This window comes from Tubulanus polymorphus, chromosome 4, assembly GCF_964204645.1.
Source record: "Tubulanus polymorphus chromosome 4, tnTubPoly1.2, whole genome shotgun sequence".
NCBI lineage: Eukaryota > Metazoa > Nemertea > Palaeonemertea > Tubulaniformes > Tubulanidae > Tubulanus > Tubulanus polymorphus.
Genome location: NC_134028.1, coordinates 21,463,297 through 21,483,812, shown reverse-complemented (window position 1 = coordinate 21,483,812; position 20,516 = coordinate 21,463,297). Strand labels below are relative to the sequence as shown.

Genomic DNA, 20,516 nt, shown 5'->3' with positions numbered 1-20,516 from the left:
TCAGCTGAGCTGTATGAATTACGAACTGCAACCGGCACCTGTCTGTACGATCTGAAGAATTAGTCTTCACTCCCGTGGCAAAGGTCGGTTAACTAGTACTATTTAATTCGCTGTTTCCCTGTGGTTGAGTATGGATGCCCAGGTAAATAATAGTTCATGCAATCTCTCCATTTGGCAGGTCACTGTTCACCCCGAATGGAGCATTTGCATTGTCGACATTGTTCATCTCCACTTGATCCCTTGCCTTCTTAATCTTGGGGCCTGTGCCTTTTTGCCCTTCCTTCCCCATTCATCACTCGTCTCGCTCTCGGGCCACTGCATGCCCAGCATGCCAAGTCCCAGGCGCGGATCCAGACTATTGCACATGCAGCACGTGCGGTAGTCGCAGTTTTCAAATGCCCTTGAAAAATTTATGTTTCGGGAAAAAAGTACCTAAATAAAAGCAAAAAGGCACACAATTTGTGCGCCATAAAAATAATTGCTTTTCTGTACTTGGCCTAAAAGCATAACGTGAATGAGATAAATTGCCCAAAATCATAAAAGGCAATCTAAGGCATATTTTTTTATTCAAAAGGGCACTATTCTTAAAGAGACATTATTAATATTGTTGCTCTATAAATTTAATCGAAAACAGGCAAATTTCGCCAAAAATCTAAAAAAAGGCATAAGCAAATTGAATGTGAAGGCAAATTTAGTGGCATGATACCAATGAATGGCACTCAAACTCACTCGCTGGGCATTAATACTGGCCCTTTCCCAAAATTGGTGCCCTTTTTTCACTGTGCTGTAGTCACTGTATGGCCCTGGATCCGCGCCTGAGTCCTGCCTGGCATCTTGACTTGATGATGCAGTAAATGTCAATACATCAGATGCAAAGGTTCTTGGTGAACCTTAATTCCCCCGCCGCCCTGTGGGTACCTGGATTTTTTATTGGCGCGGCCAATTGCCCATTTTGACAGGTTTTAGTTATTGCTAAAAGATGTCATTCAGTAAATTATTGCCACAGTTTTTGCCACTGCTGTCGCTACAGTTCCAACGCCACTGCAGTTTTTTAGTTCTCCTAAGTAGGCCTCAGGCCTATATAATCATTACCCTGATTTTCTGACAATGGAGATGGCTCATTATGATTCTGCATATTAATTATGCATCGCACATCTTTGAACTTACAACAATGCAGAGCTGCTGGACTTCATAACAGTCGGCATCAAATAGGCCTAAATAGCAAATTATGATTTGAACCCTTCACCTACTGCGTGTTAGGACGGAACTTGTCTCGCGGTTGTTTCTGTGTATTGATTCACTTCCACCAAATGGTTCCACTCCATCTTGGCGCTGGAAGAATTAAGTTTTGTCGCGATCCTTTGTAACAAACTTTTCTTCATTTCAGAAAATGTTGGATTGGTTGGTACATTTCCGAAATCCGCAGGAAATCTGGCAGAACCATTCAAGTTATTTGATCTGTGAAGTTTTGTACTATGTGATCGCATTATTGACATTCAGTCACGGTAGGTATGGAATTTTGATGTTGATCCGTACGTCAAATATAGGCCTAAACGTTTTCTTCTTTATTCTTGGTTCATATGCAGTACAAATTTCGGTGGTTATATACAATTTTCTATAATAGAAAATAGCCAATGGGGTACCCGCAAAACCAGCTATCCCGCCAGATGGCGTGACCAGCATAGGTTGTTCGTTGTCAACATTAGTTCATTTTCAATTAACTTTGAACTGGATTTTTAGACTTATGAATCCATATACTATCACAGGACTCACCAAATATGAAATGATTTTATTCTTATCAGATTTGGATATAAAGTCTTCATAAATAATTGATTCATTTAAGAGAAAAGTTCATTCAGATTTAATTGAAATGTAGAAGAAATTGAAGCGCGGTAACCCAGTGACCACTAGCGAACCTGGTGGATCCTCGCCTGCCATACGTGGAATCCTCGATTGCCATAGTTGCACTGCAGGTACCCCATTGTTGCCCACCCATTTTTTAGCCCACTTGGGACTTTAGTCCCAGCGGGCTATTGCGTTCACTTTTCGTCCGTCGTCCGTCCGTCCGTAGATGGAATCCAGTTATTTTGGGAAGTTTTGAAGACGCTTCAAGGTAACGTCTTGATATTTGGGTTACACATGTATCTACCCTAGACACATCTTCAGCCCAAAAACTGGCCCTATCAGAATTAAGATGGCCGACTGGCAGCCATTGTTGTTCGCCAAAATCAGCACTTTTTACACATTTTCGAAGTTTACGAGGGAAATTTTGAAGACGATATGATCAATTACCTTGATCTTTCGAATATATTTGAATCTACCAAGGGCCCATCAGCATAAGAAAAATTGGGTCCATCTGAATCAAGATGGCCGTCCTATGACCTTTTTAGTGCCCAAAAATGTCAATTTTGGCCAGAATTCTAGGTCCTGTAGCTTCCTACTGGTTTGCCATTTCTCATTGCAATTTGTGATGAGTATTCTTTGTAAAGGGATGTTTTATACCTGAGATAGGTATTTTTGATCCGCCAATTATGACGCAATTGGCGGCCATCTTGGTGTCATTAGTACTCTTTCGTAGGTGGGAAAAAGTTTTTCGACATTATATTGTTACCTAAGCATATTTTGTTACAACAATGAATTAGAAAGTTGTAGCGTATAACGTGTTCTATGATTGGGGTGAGTTTCAAGTTCATTGTTTTTTGTATATGGCCACCAGGGGGCGTTGAATAATACAATATCTTAGTATTTCTATATTATATTTGTACCAATACATATTTTGTTACCGCAATCAATTGCAAAGTTGTAGCTCATGACATCATCTATGATTGTGGTGAGTTTTAAGGAAACTAGTTATTCTATATGGTCACCAGGGGGTGTTGAATAGTAGAATAACCTGGTATTTCCTTATTATATTGGTACCTAGGCATATTTTGTTACCATGATCAATTGCAAAGTTGTAGTTCATGACATGTTCTATGAATATGGTGAGTTACAAGGTTATTGGGTTTTGAATTTGGTCACCAGGGGGCGTTGAATAGTAGATTAACTTAGTATTTCCATATTAAATTAGTAACGAGGCATTTTTTGTTATCACAATCAATTACAAAATCGTAGCTGCTGACATGTTTTATGATTGTATTGAGTTTCAAGGTCATTGGTTTATGTATATGGTCACCAGAGGGCGTTGAATATTGAAATTGTTAGGTTGTTGAGCATTTGAAACCACTTCCCAAGTGGGCATGGTGTCCCTGGACCCCTAGTTTCTTTGAGCAAAAGCTTCTATTGAATATTGATAAACCCATTGAAAAATTGATAGACCCATTAACTTATCGGACAAGATGGCAGTTGCTGAAAAGTTGGTTAGAGTTAACCAATGGATAGTTGACATAGTGACAACCAGAAGTTCATTGTTACTATGGTATTTATCCACCAGCTCTTGAGCCCTTGAGACAACTTTTGAGAAATTGGCCCAGGTTTTAATGTTCGAGCTGCCTTAAGAATATTCTTTAACATTAATAGAATTGTTGTTGGTGTAAATTTCCGTGTATTCGCATTTAACGTCAATAAATTTGTTTGAAAAAACTATTAAGCAGAGTGTTTAGTCATGATTCCTATGTTATTTAATTATGTTTGCAGCGTGGAGACATGGAGGACGATTTCTCTATTTGTGGTTTGCTACTATAATGCACGGTTTAACCGTAGAAAGTATCAGTTATTTCGTGCCAGATATCGATAATTTCTGGCACGCTCAGTCGATGGTCATGCTGCTCGGAAAACGACTTCCGCTCCATATCATGATTTTCTGTAAGTATAAGTGACAGGTTCATCTCTCATGTGAAACGGTTTGTATTGCGACAGGTTCATCACGACCGCAAATGTGAAACGGTTTGTGTGCCGACAAACACAGATTCAGTGAGTACCAGGGGACTAGCCCCCCACCTGAAATCTTTTGGGAAAAATGTTTACTTTTCATTTTGATAAAAAATTATGCGTTATTCCTTCATGACAGCCATCAAATAGTCTTGGAGAACACCAAATTTCCGAAAATTTTCTAAAACTTTTCAAAAATGGTGCTCGCCATGTTGGGGTGTCCTTCGTGATTACTTATGTGCCCTTCACTACCCTGGTACCCATCTTCAAAAAATCCTAGGTTTCGCCTTTGTCCCTGCACAGGGGTTTTGAGAGCCTCCCAAAGATATTTGAAAATAACGTTCAAGCAAAAGATATCCGGGTTATGAAAAAAATGACATGTACGAGTATAGAAATCATCAATGCGCATTCATTGTCACATTTCAAACTGTTTAAAATCCATTTGGATGTCGCTGTTTTATTGAGTTTACACAAAAGTGTTTGTTTTCTGATATATCGTACGCTGCGCATTTTAATCCTCATCTCGTTTTTCTCCGTGTAGACCCCTGTTTCATCTATACAGCTTCGGTAGCTGTCTCAAAGATGCACTTGAAAAAATGGGCTGAACCATTTGCAGGTAAATTCTTATTTACACCGGGGTGTGATAATGGAATTTGATATGTTCACTTGGTGGAGAGTTTGATTAAGTTGAATTAATGTGATTATGAGTTTCGTGTTTCTTTTTGTAGTTGGTTTATTCGTTGTATTGTTGGACGTACCATTTGACATAATGGGTATCAAACTTCTCTGGTGGACGTGGCACGATACCGATCCTAATATAGCCGACAGACATTACTGGGTTCCTTGGACTAGTTATTATTTCCACGCCTCATTCGCTTGTGCATTCACGATTCTCTTCCACGGGACAAGGAGTTTGTTAACAAAAACTGAGAAATACGGAATAGCAAGGTTAGTACAATAGCATGATACATGTACTGCTAGCCTGTACTGCCCATGGTTCCCGCAGAACAGGGAAATTGAGAAAAACTTGGGAATTTTGAAATAATAATTCCCGGTTTGGAAATATTTGGGAATTTGAAAAAGTTTCCTCAAATCAGGGAAGTATTTGGGAAATTTACATTTCGCATATTGCATTTGCCAAGAACAACTTTCTTCGGCGATTTCCCTCGGGAATCACCTTTTAATCATCCAGTCACCACTTAAATGTTGACTGTAGTATGATGATATCTGTTCATTTCCATTTGGGAAAATTGAAAAATCACCCATGAAATACTTGGGAAAAACTTGGGAATTCATATAACTGTGGGAACCATGACTGCCTACCGAGTTTATTCGTGTAGAGTCTTGCAATGCCATCAGGTTCGAATCCCTGCTGAGGGTGGATATGAATTTGATGGATCCTGACTGGTAACAGGGTGCCCCCGCTCATTGACAAATTTCCGCCGAGGCAGTTGTCTGTCTTAAGAAATTTGAGCGCTGATTTCAAAAGATTCACTAACCGGTAATTGGTTACACTATATTTGTATTCATTCAAAATATGCTCATTCCTCCAAACCTACTTAATAAAAGGCTAAATATTGGCCACCCCTAATATGCTAGAAGATATGAAAATTTTCTACACGGATGCTCTCGAGACCCAACATTTATAAAAAATTCTACTTTTCGAAGTCGATCGGTCCGGGTAGACTGATATTGATTTAAGTATTTCAGAGTTAATGAGCAAAACCCACAGTTGATGATACAACAGGTTATTCTGAATTTACTCATTTCTACTCCTAAATTAAATTCTCTGCCGTTGTGTGTTTCAGTTTTCCGGTTGAAGCGTTATGTAACATAATTACCGGATTATTCGCGATGCCGTTCGGAGTGCTGCAGTTTTTACCTATCTATCATCCACTGCATGATAACCTGAAGATTCATACGGAAGTTTGTAGTTTGCTGATTCTTGGATTTTATGTCGTGGTCACGTGGATGGGCGATCGTCATCCGTCGTCAGGTGCAAGAACCAATAAAGGTAAATTCGCGGATGGTCCAGGGGGTTGGTTTGAAGGTATCAACTGGTCCAGGTTGTGACCTATGTGTGCTGATGCTATAGAGGTATTGCAGCGATATTTTGCTGGTGGTCAAACGCAATAAATGATTTGCATGAAAGACCCTGGGAGTTAGTAAATCCGCTGGACCCAGTTCCGCAGTTGTGAGTTTGGGGAGAGTTAAAATTAGTTCATTCCCATGTTTTTAACCCGCAGTCAAATCTCAACTCCGAACTGGACATTGAATATATTTTGTTGTTACGTATGGCAAGTTGTCAGCACCTGATGGGCAAGCAAACTATGACGTCACATGCAACACCGTCTATTGGTGTGAAATGATGGCTATGATAATAGTGTCGGAGGTTTTATATTGATCTCGAATAATGAAAGTAAAATCCCAGCCAAATTACATATATTCTGTATTTCCCAGTCGCCATTGTTTCCATTTAAGATAATTTTCTCTTTTTAACTTGTTATGCTTGTGTCTATATTTGTGTAGGTGATTGGATCGATGAAATTGGTTTGATAGTATTCCTACATTATTCTCTCTACGTACTGTTAGTCGTGTTCAGTAAACCTGAAACTATTAAAGCGACTGGTCTCCACGAACCAATCGGACCATGCAACGAAGTTAGTCCGGTGCAGACTGCATTTGGTCAGGTAAGAACTTGATGCTTGTTTCTCCTGATTGATTAGATGTTCATTGAACCTCCTTGAATAGTAATTTGAAATTTAATATCAGTCAAGGAACTGAGCGGTGTGGCTGAGTGGTTAGATAGAGCGTTCAGCTCTGGGAAGCCAGGCCGTGGGTTCGAACCCCATACATTGCTGTAGTGTCCTCGGGCAAGACACTTATCCTCATTGCCTCTCTCCACCCAGGAGTAAATGGGTACCTGGCCTGATAGATGACTCCTGAGTGCTTTTTAGCAGCTCGGTGTTACTTCTCCCCAGGGAGAGATGACTGATACATGTTAGAGTACAAAATTGGCTGGGGTAATAATACCTAAAGGAGGAATCATCAAATTTTGTCATTTTTCAATCATTTAACCCTTTCAGTGCTGACTCATTAATATCCTATAGTGCAGGAGATAATTTGAAAATTTTGTAAAATTCCACCCTAGTGAGTTGAATAACGGGATTACCACTTCAGTGCGTCTACACCGTGGTGCGGTGTATCGTTAGCTACAGCCTACTCCCTATGTTTCCCTATGTTTGACAGGTGCTGCCATCTTTCAAGAGAGATAATTACTAATTACATCAATACACCGCAGTGCAGCGTACTAGCAAAATCCATTACTGATTTATACACCGCACTGCAGTGTAGGCGCACTGAAAGGGTTAATGATGATTTAGTCATATCTGCTCACGAGTCAAGATGACAGTAGACTCTGCTTGCCTCGGATGCAGACCAATTTCATCATGAGGCAGTTTATGAATTCCGGGGCTGTCGGGGTCAGTTTTATTTGTTTAATTTGTATAGCCATATTCTTGTATAAATATCCTGTTATTTGATTTTGTTCTCAGTACGCCTGATGATGGGTTACAGTTGTTAGCCGAAACGTCGCTTCTCAAATAAAATCATTCTGATATAGAATTTTTCAATCTTAGCTTCGTTATTATGGGATTTCTCCCGTCATCATAATACACGGATATTGTGTATCTTCTCGTCTAATTGTATAGCCATGCGTTGATTGAACATATTTTTGGTTTATTTTTCAGATTCTGTCCAAGAAGACGTATCTGTGCGCGAGTAATTACGACGAAGCTTACTTCGACTTCAAATGTCTGACTACTCCGCCTAAAGATGGCGCTTCGTGGTATACCATTTGCGGCAACGCGTTCCCGAATTATACCGAATACGTAGTCGTCGTGACAGCGTTTTCTTGTTTAGGATTTTTCGTCTATTGGCAGATTTTATCTTTATCCGGTGTTTACCCGAGAAAACCTATGCATTATACGACCGGGCACGTTCACGGTCAAAAACATAAACATCACTAGATCATAGTTGAATGTACATCATGAAGAGTAGTTTAATCCAATCGTTCCTATGCTGTATTCAGTCAGGGTCACTACGACTCCTTGATTTCTTGAAAGCTCCTTCGAAACGGAAAATGCTTTTAAAGGTGCTTGAAATTCCATTGATTTGAGCAAAATGCCCAAAACTCCTTTAAGCCTCCTTAAATTTTGAGAAATAGGTAAATAGAAATTTTTCTCTAGTTTCATTTGTTCCCTAGTTTCTCTAGTTTCATGCTAAATCGATATAGTTGGTAACAGGGTTTTTTTTTCACCAAATTTGGCGGTTACCGATTTGGAATACAAGTTTGGGTAGTGTAATGGTTAAAAATTTGAAATTTTCTATAATACTCTCTGAAAACCTGTTACATCCAGGAATGACCAATCCTTAGAGACCCTGACAGTGAAACTCACTGATAAAGTCGTCATAGTTGTGATGATCATTATGTTGAGAACTTATCTGAATATTGCGCTTAGTAAATTGAATTGGACTCAAATAGAATTGACGTCATTAATGTGACAACTAAACCAAATGGTGACTAAACAGTGTTTGACTGTATTGCAGTTACAGCCTATGAGCACCGGTACATGAAATAAAAGTTTTTGCTGGTCGTGATTTCATTAAACTACTCCTAATCCGGTTAGCGGTGCGTTTGTATTTAGATTGGGTACATTATATGTCTCATTGGATGAATTCAGTTTTCAAAAAACCGAATGTAGTGGGTTTTTGTATTTGAAGACATTCCGTATATATCTATCATAAGTAAAGTTAAAAACCCACTGAACGCGGGGTTGGCATTTGGCACCGATAAAATTGATTCGGTTTCATGTTGAGAAATCCTTATTGTCTTTGATACTGGACTGAAAATCATAGCCGCGATCACACGCGAATTTTTGGCTCGGGCCAAATCGTCTTCAGGTGATCGCGGCTTATGTCCACGTTCTTGGATCACTATCTTCATTAATTGGTCAGGATATGTATTACTTGCAATGTGCTGTTGGAATATATTTGAAATGAGGATGAATGCAAAAATTGTAAAATTCCTATCATGATCTGTTGAAAATGCACAAAACTTTCTACTCTACATACCGTAAATTTAGATTCTGTAACTGGACAGAGTTAGGTCACATGGTTACATATCGTAATGTTTCAAATTTCAATACGTACATTTTCACACTGCTGTATTTTTTCAGATATTAATTATTATTTTGGATGACATTACATTTTATACAGATTTATTCAGACATTTTTCAAAGCATTCTTTCATTGAAAGCAATGCGTTTTGTCTATTGCAAGTATTACGCTGTTCAAGGGCATTTTATAGTAACATGTACGTCGAATTTTATACCGGTAATCAATTTGATAATGTGCAATTTTTCGAGATTTTCCAGGCGTGAGAGAGTAGTACATTGTATTTATGATTTTAATGCTTTGATTTGAATGTTAGTTGTTGTTATTATATTTCTGTGTTTGGTGATAGTTTTGATGGTCGAGCGGGATATATACATACTCTTTACATTCAATATGATCATGCTTTGTCAAAATTGAATATCTTCCTTAAAAAAGAAAATAAAATCAATTTTCCAATCAACTCCTTTGTCGTTTCTTTCAGTTTCCGAGTGTGCAGTGAAACCTAATTGAGTACTGCCTGCATTTTTGGTACATAACAACCTTTGAACCTCAATACAAGAGTCTTGAATTGAACTGAAATTTTATTGCTCCGTGATTACAAGGGTGCATACTGGCCAGCATCTAGTCCTGTCATTGAGTGGGGTCGGTTTCTACGAAAATTTCACACTTGAGTGTCGAAGCGTCTACGTACGTTACATAAGCTTTTGGAACTCGAAGGCCCCTTGGATGCAGGCCAGGCGGAGTGGATGCAACAAACAAAATTACCAATAATTATTCATATAAGGTTGCAATATGAGAACAGAGAAAAAAACTATACAATGAAATGTGGAAACTAATGTGAAGATTAAACATTACTGACAGAATGATGACCATACGACAAAGAGATCACACAGATTGAGGGCTATGTAGTCATAGAATACATGTATATATGTCATTTAATGAAAACTACTGAGGAAGAGATCAATTTCAACCGCTATCTAAGATGGCTTCCTGTCAACCATCTTGGATTGTATCGCTGTCCACTGACTTCCTGTGCCCAAACATGCCTACTAATTAAGTCGTATGTAGGCGCTACGTCAATTAAACTTTGATATATGATGACCCATATCGAAACTGAACCGTGAGCACGGCCGAATTGTGAGCAATGTCCGAATTATACTGAAAGTTACTCATTTCGCTTCTTTCTCCCGCTCGAATCCACGTTCAAAGAAGTATTAAATTCCTGACACTGAAGAGGGCACCACGTGATACTGACGTCATACGGCGCTAAAGTTTCCCTGTGGTCGAAGTTGTTACCGTTTTGCAGCGCGAGTCGCCCGCCAAATGTTTGCGGTTTGCCATAACGATCAAGAATAACAGCCAAAATTTTAAGTGTCTTTTTGTTTCGTTTCGTAGTTTTGAACATCCCTGCGTGGCCAGCATGACCATCATAATGTCTTAATATTTAACTGATTTCTGACTACTTCACCGGAAAATCGGTTTATATATATATATATATATATAGTTTGTATGTATATGTTATTGCCCAAAGCGACAATTTCTCAGGTCTAGATGAAAACCAGAGTAATACATATCACATGAAACGACATTGTTTCGATAATCCAATTCAGCAACCTTGAATTCAGGGTTAACCACTACACGAAATGTGTATCTTCCAGTTTCCAAATCGGTAACATCCACCCATTGACAATCAATATCGTGTAGATAATTATCCATACAACCCGGTGTGATACCTTGATCCCCGTAATCAACGCACGCGTAGCGCTTCTTTATACCGTCTTTACATGCCGAATCCTCGAGACAGAAACTTGCTTTGTGTCCCTGAGCTTTGCTTTCACCTTTAGCGTCAAGTACATCGTAATGTGCGAAAATCGACATACTATGATAGTGAACGTGACAATCGTGCCATTCCCAAAGGTATTTGGGTATATCCGGACGAAAGTCAGCAGTACCGTTATTCAGTATACTACTAGAAAATCTTAGTAGGCGTCGCCTTTCAATATGCCAATCAGATAGAGTACGAAAAATCGCATTTGCGCTATGCGAAAGGCAGTTTTCCTCCATTGCGCATTGTAGATAGAAAAGTGGTCGGTCTTGCATATACGCAGACGATTCTATCAAAGCCATATCTGGTACTAGATCGGGCAGATCGTGGCTACATTGGACTGCCGCTATTCGCGTTTGACGACATTTCACGTTTTTCTTTGCGGATACGTACGAACAATCGGACAAACGCGATTCATCGCCTCTACACCGGATCCCGCTTATCAGCTTAGGTAAATTTGCACCACCGTAAAATGCATCGTTATTTATGCCTCTACCGTAGCCTCTATTCAATTCCTGACAAACTACTCTCGCATTTAACAATCCCCAATTCTCGTCGGCACATATAGTCCCTTTAACTCCGTCCATAAACACGAGTACATAGCCTTCAGATTCGTCACGGCCACCTTCTAATCTGATCTTATAGTCTAAATCTGGGGGTTTGATTTGGTCAACGGGGCTATCCATCGGTGGCAATTCCTCTTTTTGTCGGCAGATGACGCCAGCCGCCTCGGAAGCTATGCAATTGTGACGTCCCCATCTGGATGCGTTGCATTGGTTTAATTTGTTCTCCTCGCCGGTGCATCGTACGTCATCTAACCATATCCTACGTCTCCTTCGCACTTGCTTGAATTGACCGCCAACAGTTGTAGATTCAACTCCGGAGAATCCGAGCTGTCGACAGACGACTGTAGAATCTTTGATATCCCAATAGTCATCGCACACGAACCCCCAATCGTGATTATGATAAATCAGTACATTTCCCTCGTTGGGGCTTTTACCGCCGATAAGCAAAACGTCACCTTCAACTGCTGGGGGTGTTTTCTGGCGTACAGCAGACACCAATACAGCCCAAACTGACAACTGAATTACTTGAATAACATAAGTTATCCTTCCATCATAAGCGATCACCATCGTTTCGTGAAAACTCTCAAAATACGAGACGCACCTTCCTTTTGCCCTTTTCACAATGATGATAAAAGCCTCTGTCTGGTTTCTGCAAGATAAAAAAAAAACGGTTGATGGTTGTGTAAATATGAAGGCGTGTGGTATTTCACGTAAACCAAACTAATTGTAGGAACAACTGGTTATATATACTAGTAGATAGCGTATTATTTTAACCGTTTTATTTGAATCGTGTTACTATACGAAAACCACATTCTTTTACAACCTTTCCGAGAAATTGGCAGAGTTTATTTTTTATGTCTGTTAGTGTGATAAGAAAAAAAATATCTTGTTGATTGTGACCGTTTTGTTGCTAAAAAACTGCCCTGGTTTCACGAAGTAAACTCGTGGGATTTTGGTTTACGTAACTGCGATTTTCCAATAAGCACAACAATTCAAACCTCACCGTCATGAAACTGGATCCAGGACCCGGTTCCACGAGTTGTGAGTTAGACTTAACTTTGAGTTAAAATCAGTTCATTTTCAAGGAGTTAACTCAGAGTCAAATCTTAACTCGCAACTGTGGAACTGGGTCCACCTGCACTTTTCAAATGCATCGACCTCCGATTTTCGATGTTCGCCTTTGGCCCACACAGTTTTGCATCAAAGCTCGGAGTACAGCCATATGTATATTTGAACCTTCTTAAAAGAATGTTGCATAGATTGTTCGTCCTTGATTCTACTGTTATTGTAGTTTGAATGTCAAGGTAATGATAATCTCGCACAAATTTATCCTTGAATGAACCTTCAGTTTTAAGATACAATCTTGTGCATTTTCAGTGAATATACTGTATGTTTTTTTAAAGCAACTTACGTCAGAACTTGTTTTTTTCAGTCGCTATAAACTTTTGCTCTGCTACTCAGTATCTGAAATCGCCGATCAGCAACCAAGTTACTACCGCAGACGAGGTTACCAGACAGGGTTATCGTTGATCCCTTGCAACGAACAGTGAGCACGCAGAGTTCGTGCGTGGCTGAACAACCTGTGGCGGGATGGCGGGAAATAACGAGATGGAATGTGCAGAGGAAACGGAAGCGATTCCCTTTTTTAGCTGAACAATGTTGTGGCTAGCTGAAAACTTAAGACACATGTTTTGTTATCGGTACGCTTGGAATTAGCTTAAACAAACGTCAATCAATAAATGCTTGAAATAGTGATCATTTAGATTTTCACAGCTTCCACGATTCATTTCATTTGATTAATGACTTGATTTGATTTGATAAAGTGATAAAGTGAGTCCCTTACAAACCCGCCGGGAACAAAACAGCGGGGGACTGAATTTTGAAATCGGAATTCGAAGTACAGATTTAGTTGGATGATCTGTCGAATTTACATAATTGGAAATTTTGGTTCCGGTTCGTGTTAACAATATTGTCAGCTTTAAACACGAACAAACTATACTGAATTTAGTTTCTCACCAAAGTCAAATTTTACATTTTTTTCTACCGGTATCAGTGGATACAGTTTATAGACGATATTTAAAAAAAGATTTTCCCGATAACGTACAAAGCATTTCCGATACATTTCCACCCACGAAATGCAACGTGGTGAGTCGAGTCATACTCACTTCAAAGGCCATAGTCCAGGTAGTGAGGTTGAGCAATCCAGGGTTAGTCTCGGTAAATCAAGATTCGAACGACTAAAAGTAGAAATTAACACAAACATTTACTTTCCATACTCGTCTCCCGAACGTAAAAAAAGAGAAATGATTCCGAAAAAGAATTTCGACGCTATTCGACGTGACATAGCCCTGAATGCCCTATGTGCCAATGGGTATTCGTTATAAACATATAGCTTTCGCTAAGCGAAAAACAAATTATCAATTGACCTAATTTTACTAAATAAAAAACCAACTCTCAGTCTTACTCTGTGTTATTGTATACATTTTTCGCTGATGTTTTGAATCAAGCTACCGGAGGGAATATGTACGTATATGCATCTATATGTATATTGAGAGGAAATAGAAGAATTCGTTCGTAATGATGATGTACAATTGTGTTATGATTGTTGGTGTTGTGTTCGTCATGACGTTGATGCTTATGGAATTATATTTTTGTGAGTTTTTTTCTTTTGTTTCTATACAATCGTTCGTACAGATAGGTCGCTCAGCTCACATGTCCGATTTTTTCATCATACACTGTACACAGTTCATTTCGAATGAACTTGCTGTTTTCAAGTATGTTTTCACCATGGACCCATTGATTCCATTGAAGTAGGAACCCACAATTATCACGAAGAAATTACGAGATCAGATTCAAAACTGTTTTAGAAATGGCTATGAAGACGAGTCGAAACGTCACTACTTTCTTAGTTTTTCTTCATGATAATATTTTTCTTTTCTTTTGTATATATATCATAAACAGTAATTGGCTATAGAAACCATGTACCGATAATGTCTATTGACCGTGAGGAAACGTCACTACTTTCTTAGTTTTTCTTCATAATAATATTTTTCTTTTCTAATGTATGTATGTATATCATAAACAATAATTGCCTATAGAAACAATGTACCGGTATATATTTCTATTGACCGTATAGGTGAGGAATGTAGACCTTTCACTAATATAACGATAGAAGTAGTTCCCAAAGAACCCGTATTCAATAAGAGATCTTGGATCAGATGCATCGTTGATGACAAGGAAGATTTCTGCGGTGAACCTATTACTTTAGTTCACACACGTGATAATGTTACGAGATACACAGTGGAACTTACTCACTGGAAATGTGAGGTGAGCAGAAATTTCTGTTTCCGAAGGGCCATTTGCACACTCGTGGCTTAAGAGTTATGACCAGTCTCGGCTCATTTTGGTTCTGTAGCCAATCTAACAACTTTAGACAAGTCTAATGATCGAAGTTGCAGTCACGGCTTAGATTTGTGACCAGTTTAAGACCATCTCACTGGCGGATTTATGTTGCCTCACATGCCTCACGCGAGGCACTCAAAAGATCTGAAATGCCATTTTTGGAAAGCCAGGAAAATTCGTATTAAATTTGAGAATTTTTCAAATTTTTGATCAGGCTGATCCTGATGACTTGTACTGTACAGGCGCTGATTCACATAAAGTGCCTCTTTTTGAAAAAAGTGCCTTTGCTGAGGCAATCGCCTAGCATCTGCTGAAGCCAACGCAATGAACAATAAAGAAGTTTCCAGTTTCTAAGCGCCATTTTGTGGCGGTCCCTCGAGGTCCCCATTGTTGCGATAATTTGCGCTCATTTTTAAAACATAAGTTTAGATTGAATATCATATAGTTCTGCAGTCTCTTACTCGACGAACTTAATTCGTACACCATTTTAAAGGAAATGAGATGCAGGTATTTGCCGGTGATTCTTGGATGTTTTGAACTCAACAATTGAGAGCAGTGACGATGTGAAACAAAGGACCGCATATCTTAACCACGCATAAAAGATCGCGATATCTATTAATTTTGAAATATCTAAGTACACATTTAAGCTATATTTCAAATATTCACAGAGGTTAAAGAGGGTTATTTGCAGTTTGGGCCTGCGTTGAAATTTTTTGAATATCTTTCCTGACGACTGATCTGTAACCGCTTGAGTTTGAGATTACGCGCCAAAGGGGTCTCGCCAGTCTTAAAACAGATTTAAGTGCGGTCTATTCCCGAAGATTTTTCTTTCAAATTCTGATCTCTTGCCCTAGGCAGATGAGTTGATAGCATATCTATTTTCTTTGATTTCTCACATCAGGCACCTCGACATGAGGGCTATCACACAGTTTTCGGTGAATGCGATTGGATGTCCAGAACAGTTTATGGTCTCGTCACTACAGCATCATACACTCACGATGGAACTTGGAGTTGCAGATATAACAACACTCTACATTCATCAACTCAGATTAAAGTCATATGTACGTAAGCATACGTCTTGTATACTTTTGGTTTTGATGGAAGATTGTCGACAAAATTAGTTAATTGATTTTATTAGATCATTAATTGGCAAGTCCCTAATGAACCCACTTTAAAGTCACACCTGTCGGGAACTAAACCGGGGGTTTAATTTCTGAATCGGAAATTGAAGTACATATATAATTAGAAGGTCAGTCGAATTTACATCGGTTTGAAGCATACGCATTCGATTCCAGTTTGTGTAATTTTTCTCGGCTGCCTAATCTAAGTTTCTTTGTCGTTTTCCATGTGTTAAATAGTCCGCAAGATCTTATGTAAAAGATTCGACATTTTTGTGTTTTCAGTTCGACCAAGTGCAACTGATCTAGAGCCGTACTCCTCTCGACCAATCATTTGGGAGCATTATGCGTCGAATCCCACTATTATCGTTGAGAATAATCAGGACCTCGTCATTACGTGTACTGGGGATGGTCCCGATACCCTGAAACCTCTAATCTACAGTTGGGCCAGACGAGAAGGTCGAATGACGGTAAGACCTGCCAGAATCGGGGAAGAATCCAAACTCGTATTTCCATCTATCAAAAGAACGGATGGCGGTTTCTATGATTGTATTAAACGGAATAAAGCAGGTGACGATAGACGCGAGATAATCGTTAAAGTATATTGTAAGTTGAATACGACTGGGAAATTGGTACCGTGTGAAGGTATGTAAAGAATATAGCCGCAATACCAGCGATAACGGGTTTTCTGCCTTGTTTCAATGCCGTAATCTATGAAGCGTCACGAGCTCCTAAGATAAATCTATGGGTCTATCCAATCCTGCATCTTCAATGACGACCTTAATTCAGGTTGAAAAAACAACGTTTGTTCAATATATATTGTTTAGAACATTGTTATGCAGTGGCGGATCTAGGGATTCGCGGTGGGGACCTCATTTTCAGCCTAGTGACCTTGGAATTTTCTCCCCAAGACTTTTGTTTAGAAAACAGTGAAATTGTGAGCATATTTAATTTCTAATTTCAACCAGAAAAAGTGCACCTAATTTTTTAAAGATCCTCTTTTGGCACTTGACCCTGCTTGCGTATCTTATACCCGATTTCGACGAAATTTGTATACGAACTTTATTCAAACTAACAAAGCAGAAAACCCGTTATCGTTGCTTTGCTGTATTCATCATTATCATTATCATGTTCAGAATTTTTCAGAGCCCCCGAAATTATATCACCCAAGCTCTACCCTTACACGAAAACCATACATCGGTGGAAAAGCCGAATTCAAGATATTCTATCATCAACTGAACCCAAAAGACACCGTTGATATAAAGTGTAAGAATAACCAACGTTCGGTCGTTAATTCCTGTCGATTTGGTACAAAACGCGTTGTCAGAAAAATGCCGACAAACTGGGGAAAAAGAGGCGAGACGAGATATTACTACGGACAGTGGAGAATCCAAATATGGAATGTTAAATGGGATGATTACGGCATTTATAGGTGCTGGTTAAAAAATACAACGAACGGTTTAGAAACCTACTTCAATATGCGACTCATATCCCCTGGTAATTGGCATAATCAGTATGATTTTAACGTTCTCAATGAAATAAGGTAATTGAAGTTGCAGGTTATTTCTTTACAACTCATTTCATTTTGTAGCCTGGCAAAGTCGAATAAAGGATCTTCAAGTTTTATCCTTTTCAAGCGAATCGGCAAAACTCTCTTGGGTCTCGTTGTCTTCAAAGGAGAATCAGTATTTCATGGTCGACTACCGACTCGCTGGAGCTTCCAATTGGAAAACTTCAATTGTATCTGCTGTAGACTCCTCGAGTGTAAGACGCCACCTGACGGTGAGAGCTGAGACAGAGTTAACAGGTTTATCACCACACAGTGAATATGAGATTAGAGTTAAAGACTGGAGTCGACAATCAAATGATGACTCGGTGACCGCTCCTTCTGGAACAATAACAGTCACAACTAAAGGTGACTGAACAAGATTCAAACCTAAAGAAATGAAAACGAAATTCCTTTCACATATTTCTTCAAACATACGTAACTTAGAGTACCTAGAGGGAAAGAGAGTCAGAAACCTGACGAGGGTCTCTAGAGGGAGCCCGAAACATCGTGTCTTAATTCCTGATGAATTAATTTCACTCTTAACCATTTAAATTTGTATATAGTGGATTTTAATCTTATCATACTTTCTCCACGTCTGGATGCAACTATTACTCTACTCTAGTTAAGTAACTTGTTTGACTCATATACATGTATTTATTGCTCTTTCCAAACAGTATTTTGTAACATATTGAAATGAACTCTTTTATTTTCAGGAAATAAATCTAGTTCTGCATTTATACCGAAATTCATAGAATCTGTAGTCATTTTCCAATCGGCTGATAAAGTAACCGTTGATTTAGCAGAACCAGTCCCTCTGCGAGATGACGTTATTGTCAGCGTTCAGGTTTGTTCTCCAAACACAACTGCAGCGACACCTGGATGTTGTCGGTCTTTCAATTTCTCGTCGCTGATTGGTCAGATACAAGCACGTATCGACCATAACGCCCTCTACAAGTACACGGTTAGATTAGTTGACGATGGTGACGTCATATATTCGAGGTCCGTAATCGCCATCTTAGTAGAAGGTAAAACTTACTCCTACCTTTATTTTCAGTACTTGTCTTGTGAAGTACAAAGTCCCGCAATTAATTACGGAATAAAGACGAAATGTTTAGAAAGATGCGAATATACAATATGTATATCTGCAACATACATGTACCTCGCTTTTGCGATTTGTGAGGCATAAAACTAATAGTCTATAGAAGACCTTATCTGAAATGAAATTTACTGATTGATTAAAAAGAGACACTTCGGCCGTATGCTCAGTATGATGACACTGTCGGATTTTCTACTCATTCATCTTACACGAAAATTGTACAATATCTCGAACTTGCAAAACATGCTCAATACTCAGTTATTGAATGTTACTCTGTATTTGTAGAAGGTGCATTTCAAAGTATTGATGGTGACGTCATTCTGATTGTCTGTACTTCAGTAGCTATACTGCTATTCGTTGCTTTGTTTATAATTGTTAACGGCAGGCAAATCATTGGTACGTTTTATTAGTCAAGTATATATATCTATATGGAAACTAAAACCCACCATTAGATTTTATCCGACAAATTTCCCTGAAGGAAGTCTTTATTCGAAACATATTATCAAATTCAAGATAAAATCTATTGTGAATTTATTTCTACAAATTTCTTTTGGATTATTGGAATTTAACACTTATCATATCTGCATGTAATTGTCACAGAATTTGTTTTACCAAAATCGTAAATTGATTCCGGTACGTCATATATATTTTGCAGGTACGTTTCGCCGTTCCAAGTTCATATCGACCTGAATTCGGCTCGATATAACTCCACGTATCTAATGATGTTGTGAGGATGCTTCTGGGTACGTATGGGCGACATTTTTTGCGCCGCGAAGTCATGCACTGAAATGTCAGCAGATGACGTCACGTACACTTTTGTGGCGTCATCTTGGAAAACCGGAAATAGAAATGTTCGATTCAATTTCTTTTATCTTGAAACATCGTTACTACTTTAGCTGTTTTTACGTTTCGGCTATAAATTTGCGCACAATTCTCAATGACTCGACGTCTGGGTAAAAACCTGAAATAGATGCACCATTTCACATGCAAATTTACCCCGTATAAAACAGATACAAAAATGATATGAATATATGTCATTCATTACCCGAATTAGATTTTAGATGTTTGAAAAAGTCAAAATGTATGTAGAAATATCGAGTCAGTATAATGATGTCGCAGTCAACATACGGTACTCTAGATAATTTAGTTATTTAGTTAATTATTTCCGGGTTTCCGTCGTGACGTCATTTGCAATTACGTGGCGCTGACATTTTGGCGCCCATAGACACGCCCTAGATAGCCCATTATTTTGTTACATTTTTCTTCCTTAACCATTTCTTTATAATAGTGTCTATAATAATGTAACATGTTGATGAAAATAAATTGCCATTCTGTTATTTTCACTAGTTTATAGCCTCCATAGCCTCCGTGGCATCATCTTTGTTTTACGCACGATGCACATCGAGAAGTTCATCTTTGTGAGTATGTTGATCGACATTTGAACAGAGTATTCTTTAACGATTTACGGAAGGAAGGACTAGCTAGAACAAAAATAATGAAATTACTTACCGAATCGATTCTATTGAGTAGACCTACCACGGGATCTGTAATTCCTTCAACTGGATATTTAATCTTTTTATAACGTTTCAAACCGATCAGAATGTTGTTTATACCACCGGGCAATTCAAACAATGCATGTAAACCTATGATACATAATGTCATTTTCATCGCTTGCGTCGAATTTTTGTCGCTAGTACTAGCAGCCACTTCCTTTTGACGCCTGCGTATTTGCATTGTTAAGATCAGCGTTGCGACTGCGAACGCGGCGAGAAACATTAACGGTGCCAACGAACTTAACGTGGGACCATAAAACCGACCGACAGATACATTAACCCTTCCAAAAATTACTCTATAACCGGGTTTCCTGTGGGGACAAGTTCGTTTCGCCCATTTAAGTCTGAGGTAGAAGTATTTA

The 20,516-nt window shown here is 38.8% G+C and overlaps 3 protein-coding genes across 3 annotated transcripts; 2 read left to right on the top strand and 1 right to left on the bottom strand.

Annotated features, from left to right (window-relative positions):
* Positions 1-55: 55 nt before the first annotated feature.
* On the top strand, positions 56-9,482 carry LOC141904554 (uncharacterized). Its single transcript, XM_074793152.1, has 8 exons — positions 56-142; positions 1,388-1,505; positions 3,637-3,804; positions 4,412-4,486; positions 4,599-4,818; positions 5,679-5,884; positions 6,400-6,560; positions 7,620-9,482. The coding sequence occupies exons 1-8, from the start codon at positions 131-133 to the stop codon at positions 7,896-7,898; spliced, it is 1,239 nt and encodes a 412-aa protein (XP_074649253.1). The 5' UTR covers positions 56-130; the 3' UTR covers positions 7,899-9,482.
* Positions 9,483-9,624: 142 nt separating this feature from the next.
* On the bottom strand, positions 9,625-13,766 carry LOC141903534 (lysyl oxidase homolog 2-like). Its single transcript, XM_074791670.1, has 3 exons — positions 13,602-13,766; positions 12,848-13,112; positions 9,625-12,085 (listed from the first exon to the last, which is right to left on the bottom strand). Exon 3 carries the CDS (start codon positions 12,001-12,003, stop codon positions 10,564-10,566), a length of 1,440 nt encoding a protein of 479 aa, XP_074647771.1. The 5' UTR covers positions 12,004-12,085; positions 12,848-13,112; positions 13,602-13,766; the 3' UTR covers positions 9,625-10,563.
* Positions 13,767-13,937: 171 nt separating this feature from the next.
* LOC141904114 (uncharacterized) lies at positions 13,938-19,885 on the top strand. The gene is made up of 9 exons (XM_074792625.1): positions 13,938-14,089; positions 14,573-14,763; positions 15,740-15,899; positions 16,242-16,601; positions 17,103-17,453; positions 17,548-17,871; positions 18,219-18,530; positions 18,887-18,997; positions 19,257-19,885. Exons 1-9 carry the CDS (start codon positions 14,014-14,016, stop codon positions 19,289-19,291), a joined length of 1,920 nt encoding a protein of 639 aa, XP_074648726.1. The 5' UTR covers positions 13,938-14,013; the 3' UTR covers positions 19,292-19,885.
* Positions 19,886-20,516: the final 631 nt, after the last annotated feature.

What these genes read in the sequence shown, in the direction of transcription:
- LOC141904554 (XM_074793152.1), top strand. An exon ending in GAGAAATACGGAATAGCAAG is followed by an intron (nt 4,819 to 5,678) that starts GTTAGTACAATA and finishes TGTGTGTTTCAG; the next exon opens with TTTTCCGGTTGAAGCGTTAT. An exon ending in TGCAGACTGCATTTGGTCAG is followed by an intron (nt 6,561 to 7,619) that starts GTAAGAACTTGA and finishes TTTATTTTTCAG; the next exon opens with ATTCTGTCCAAGAAGACGTA.
- LOC141903534 (XM_074791670.1), bottom strand. Translation starts at nt 12,003, where the DNA reads ATGGTGATCGCTTATGATGGAAGGATAACTTATGTTATTCAAGTAATT.
- LOC141904114 (XM_074792625.1), top strand. Translation starts at nt 14,014, where the DNA reads ATGATGATGTACAATTGTGTTATGATTGTTGGTGTTGTGTTCGTCATG. An exon ending in AATCGCCATCTTAGTAGAAG is followed by an intron (nt 18,531 to 18,886) that starts GTAAAACTTACT and finishes CTGTATTTGTAG; the next exon opens with AAGGTGCATTTCAAAGTATT. An exon ending in TAACGGCAGGCAAATCATTG is followed by an intron (nt 18,998 to 19,256) that starts GTACGTTTTATT and finishes TATATTTTGCAG; the next exon opens with GTACGTTTCGCCGTTCCAAG.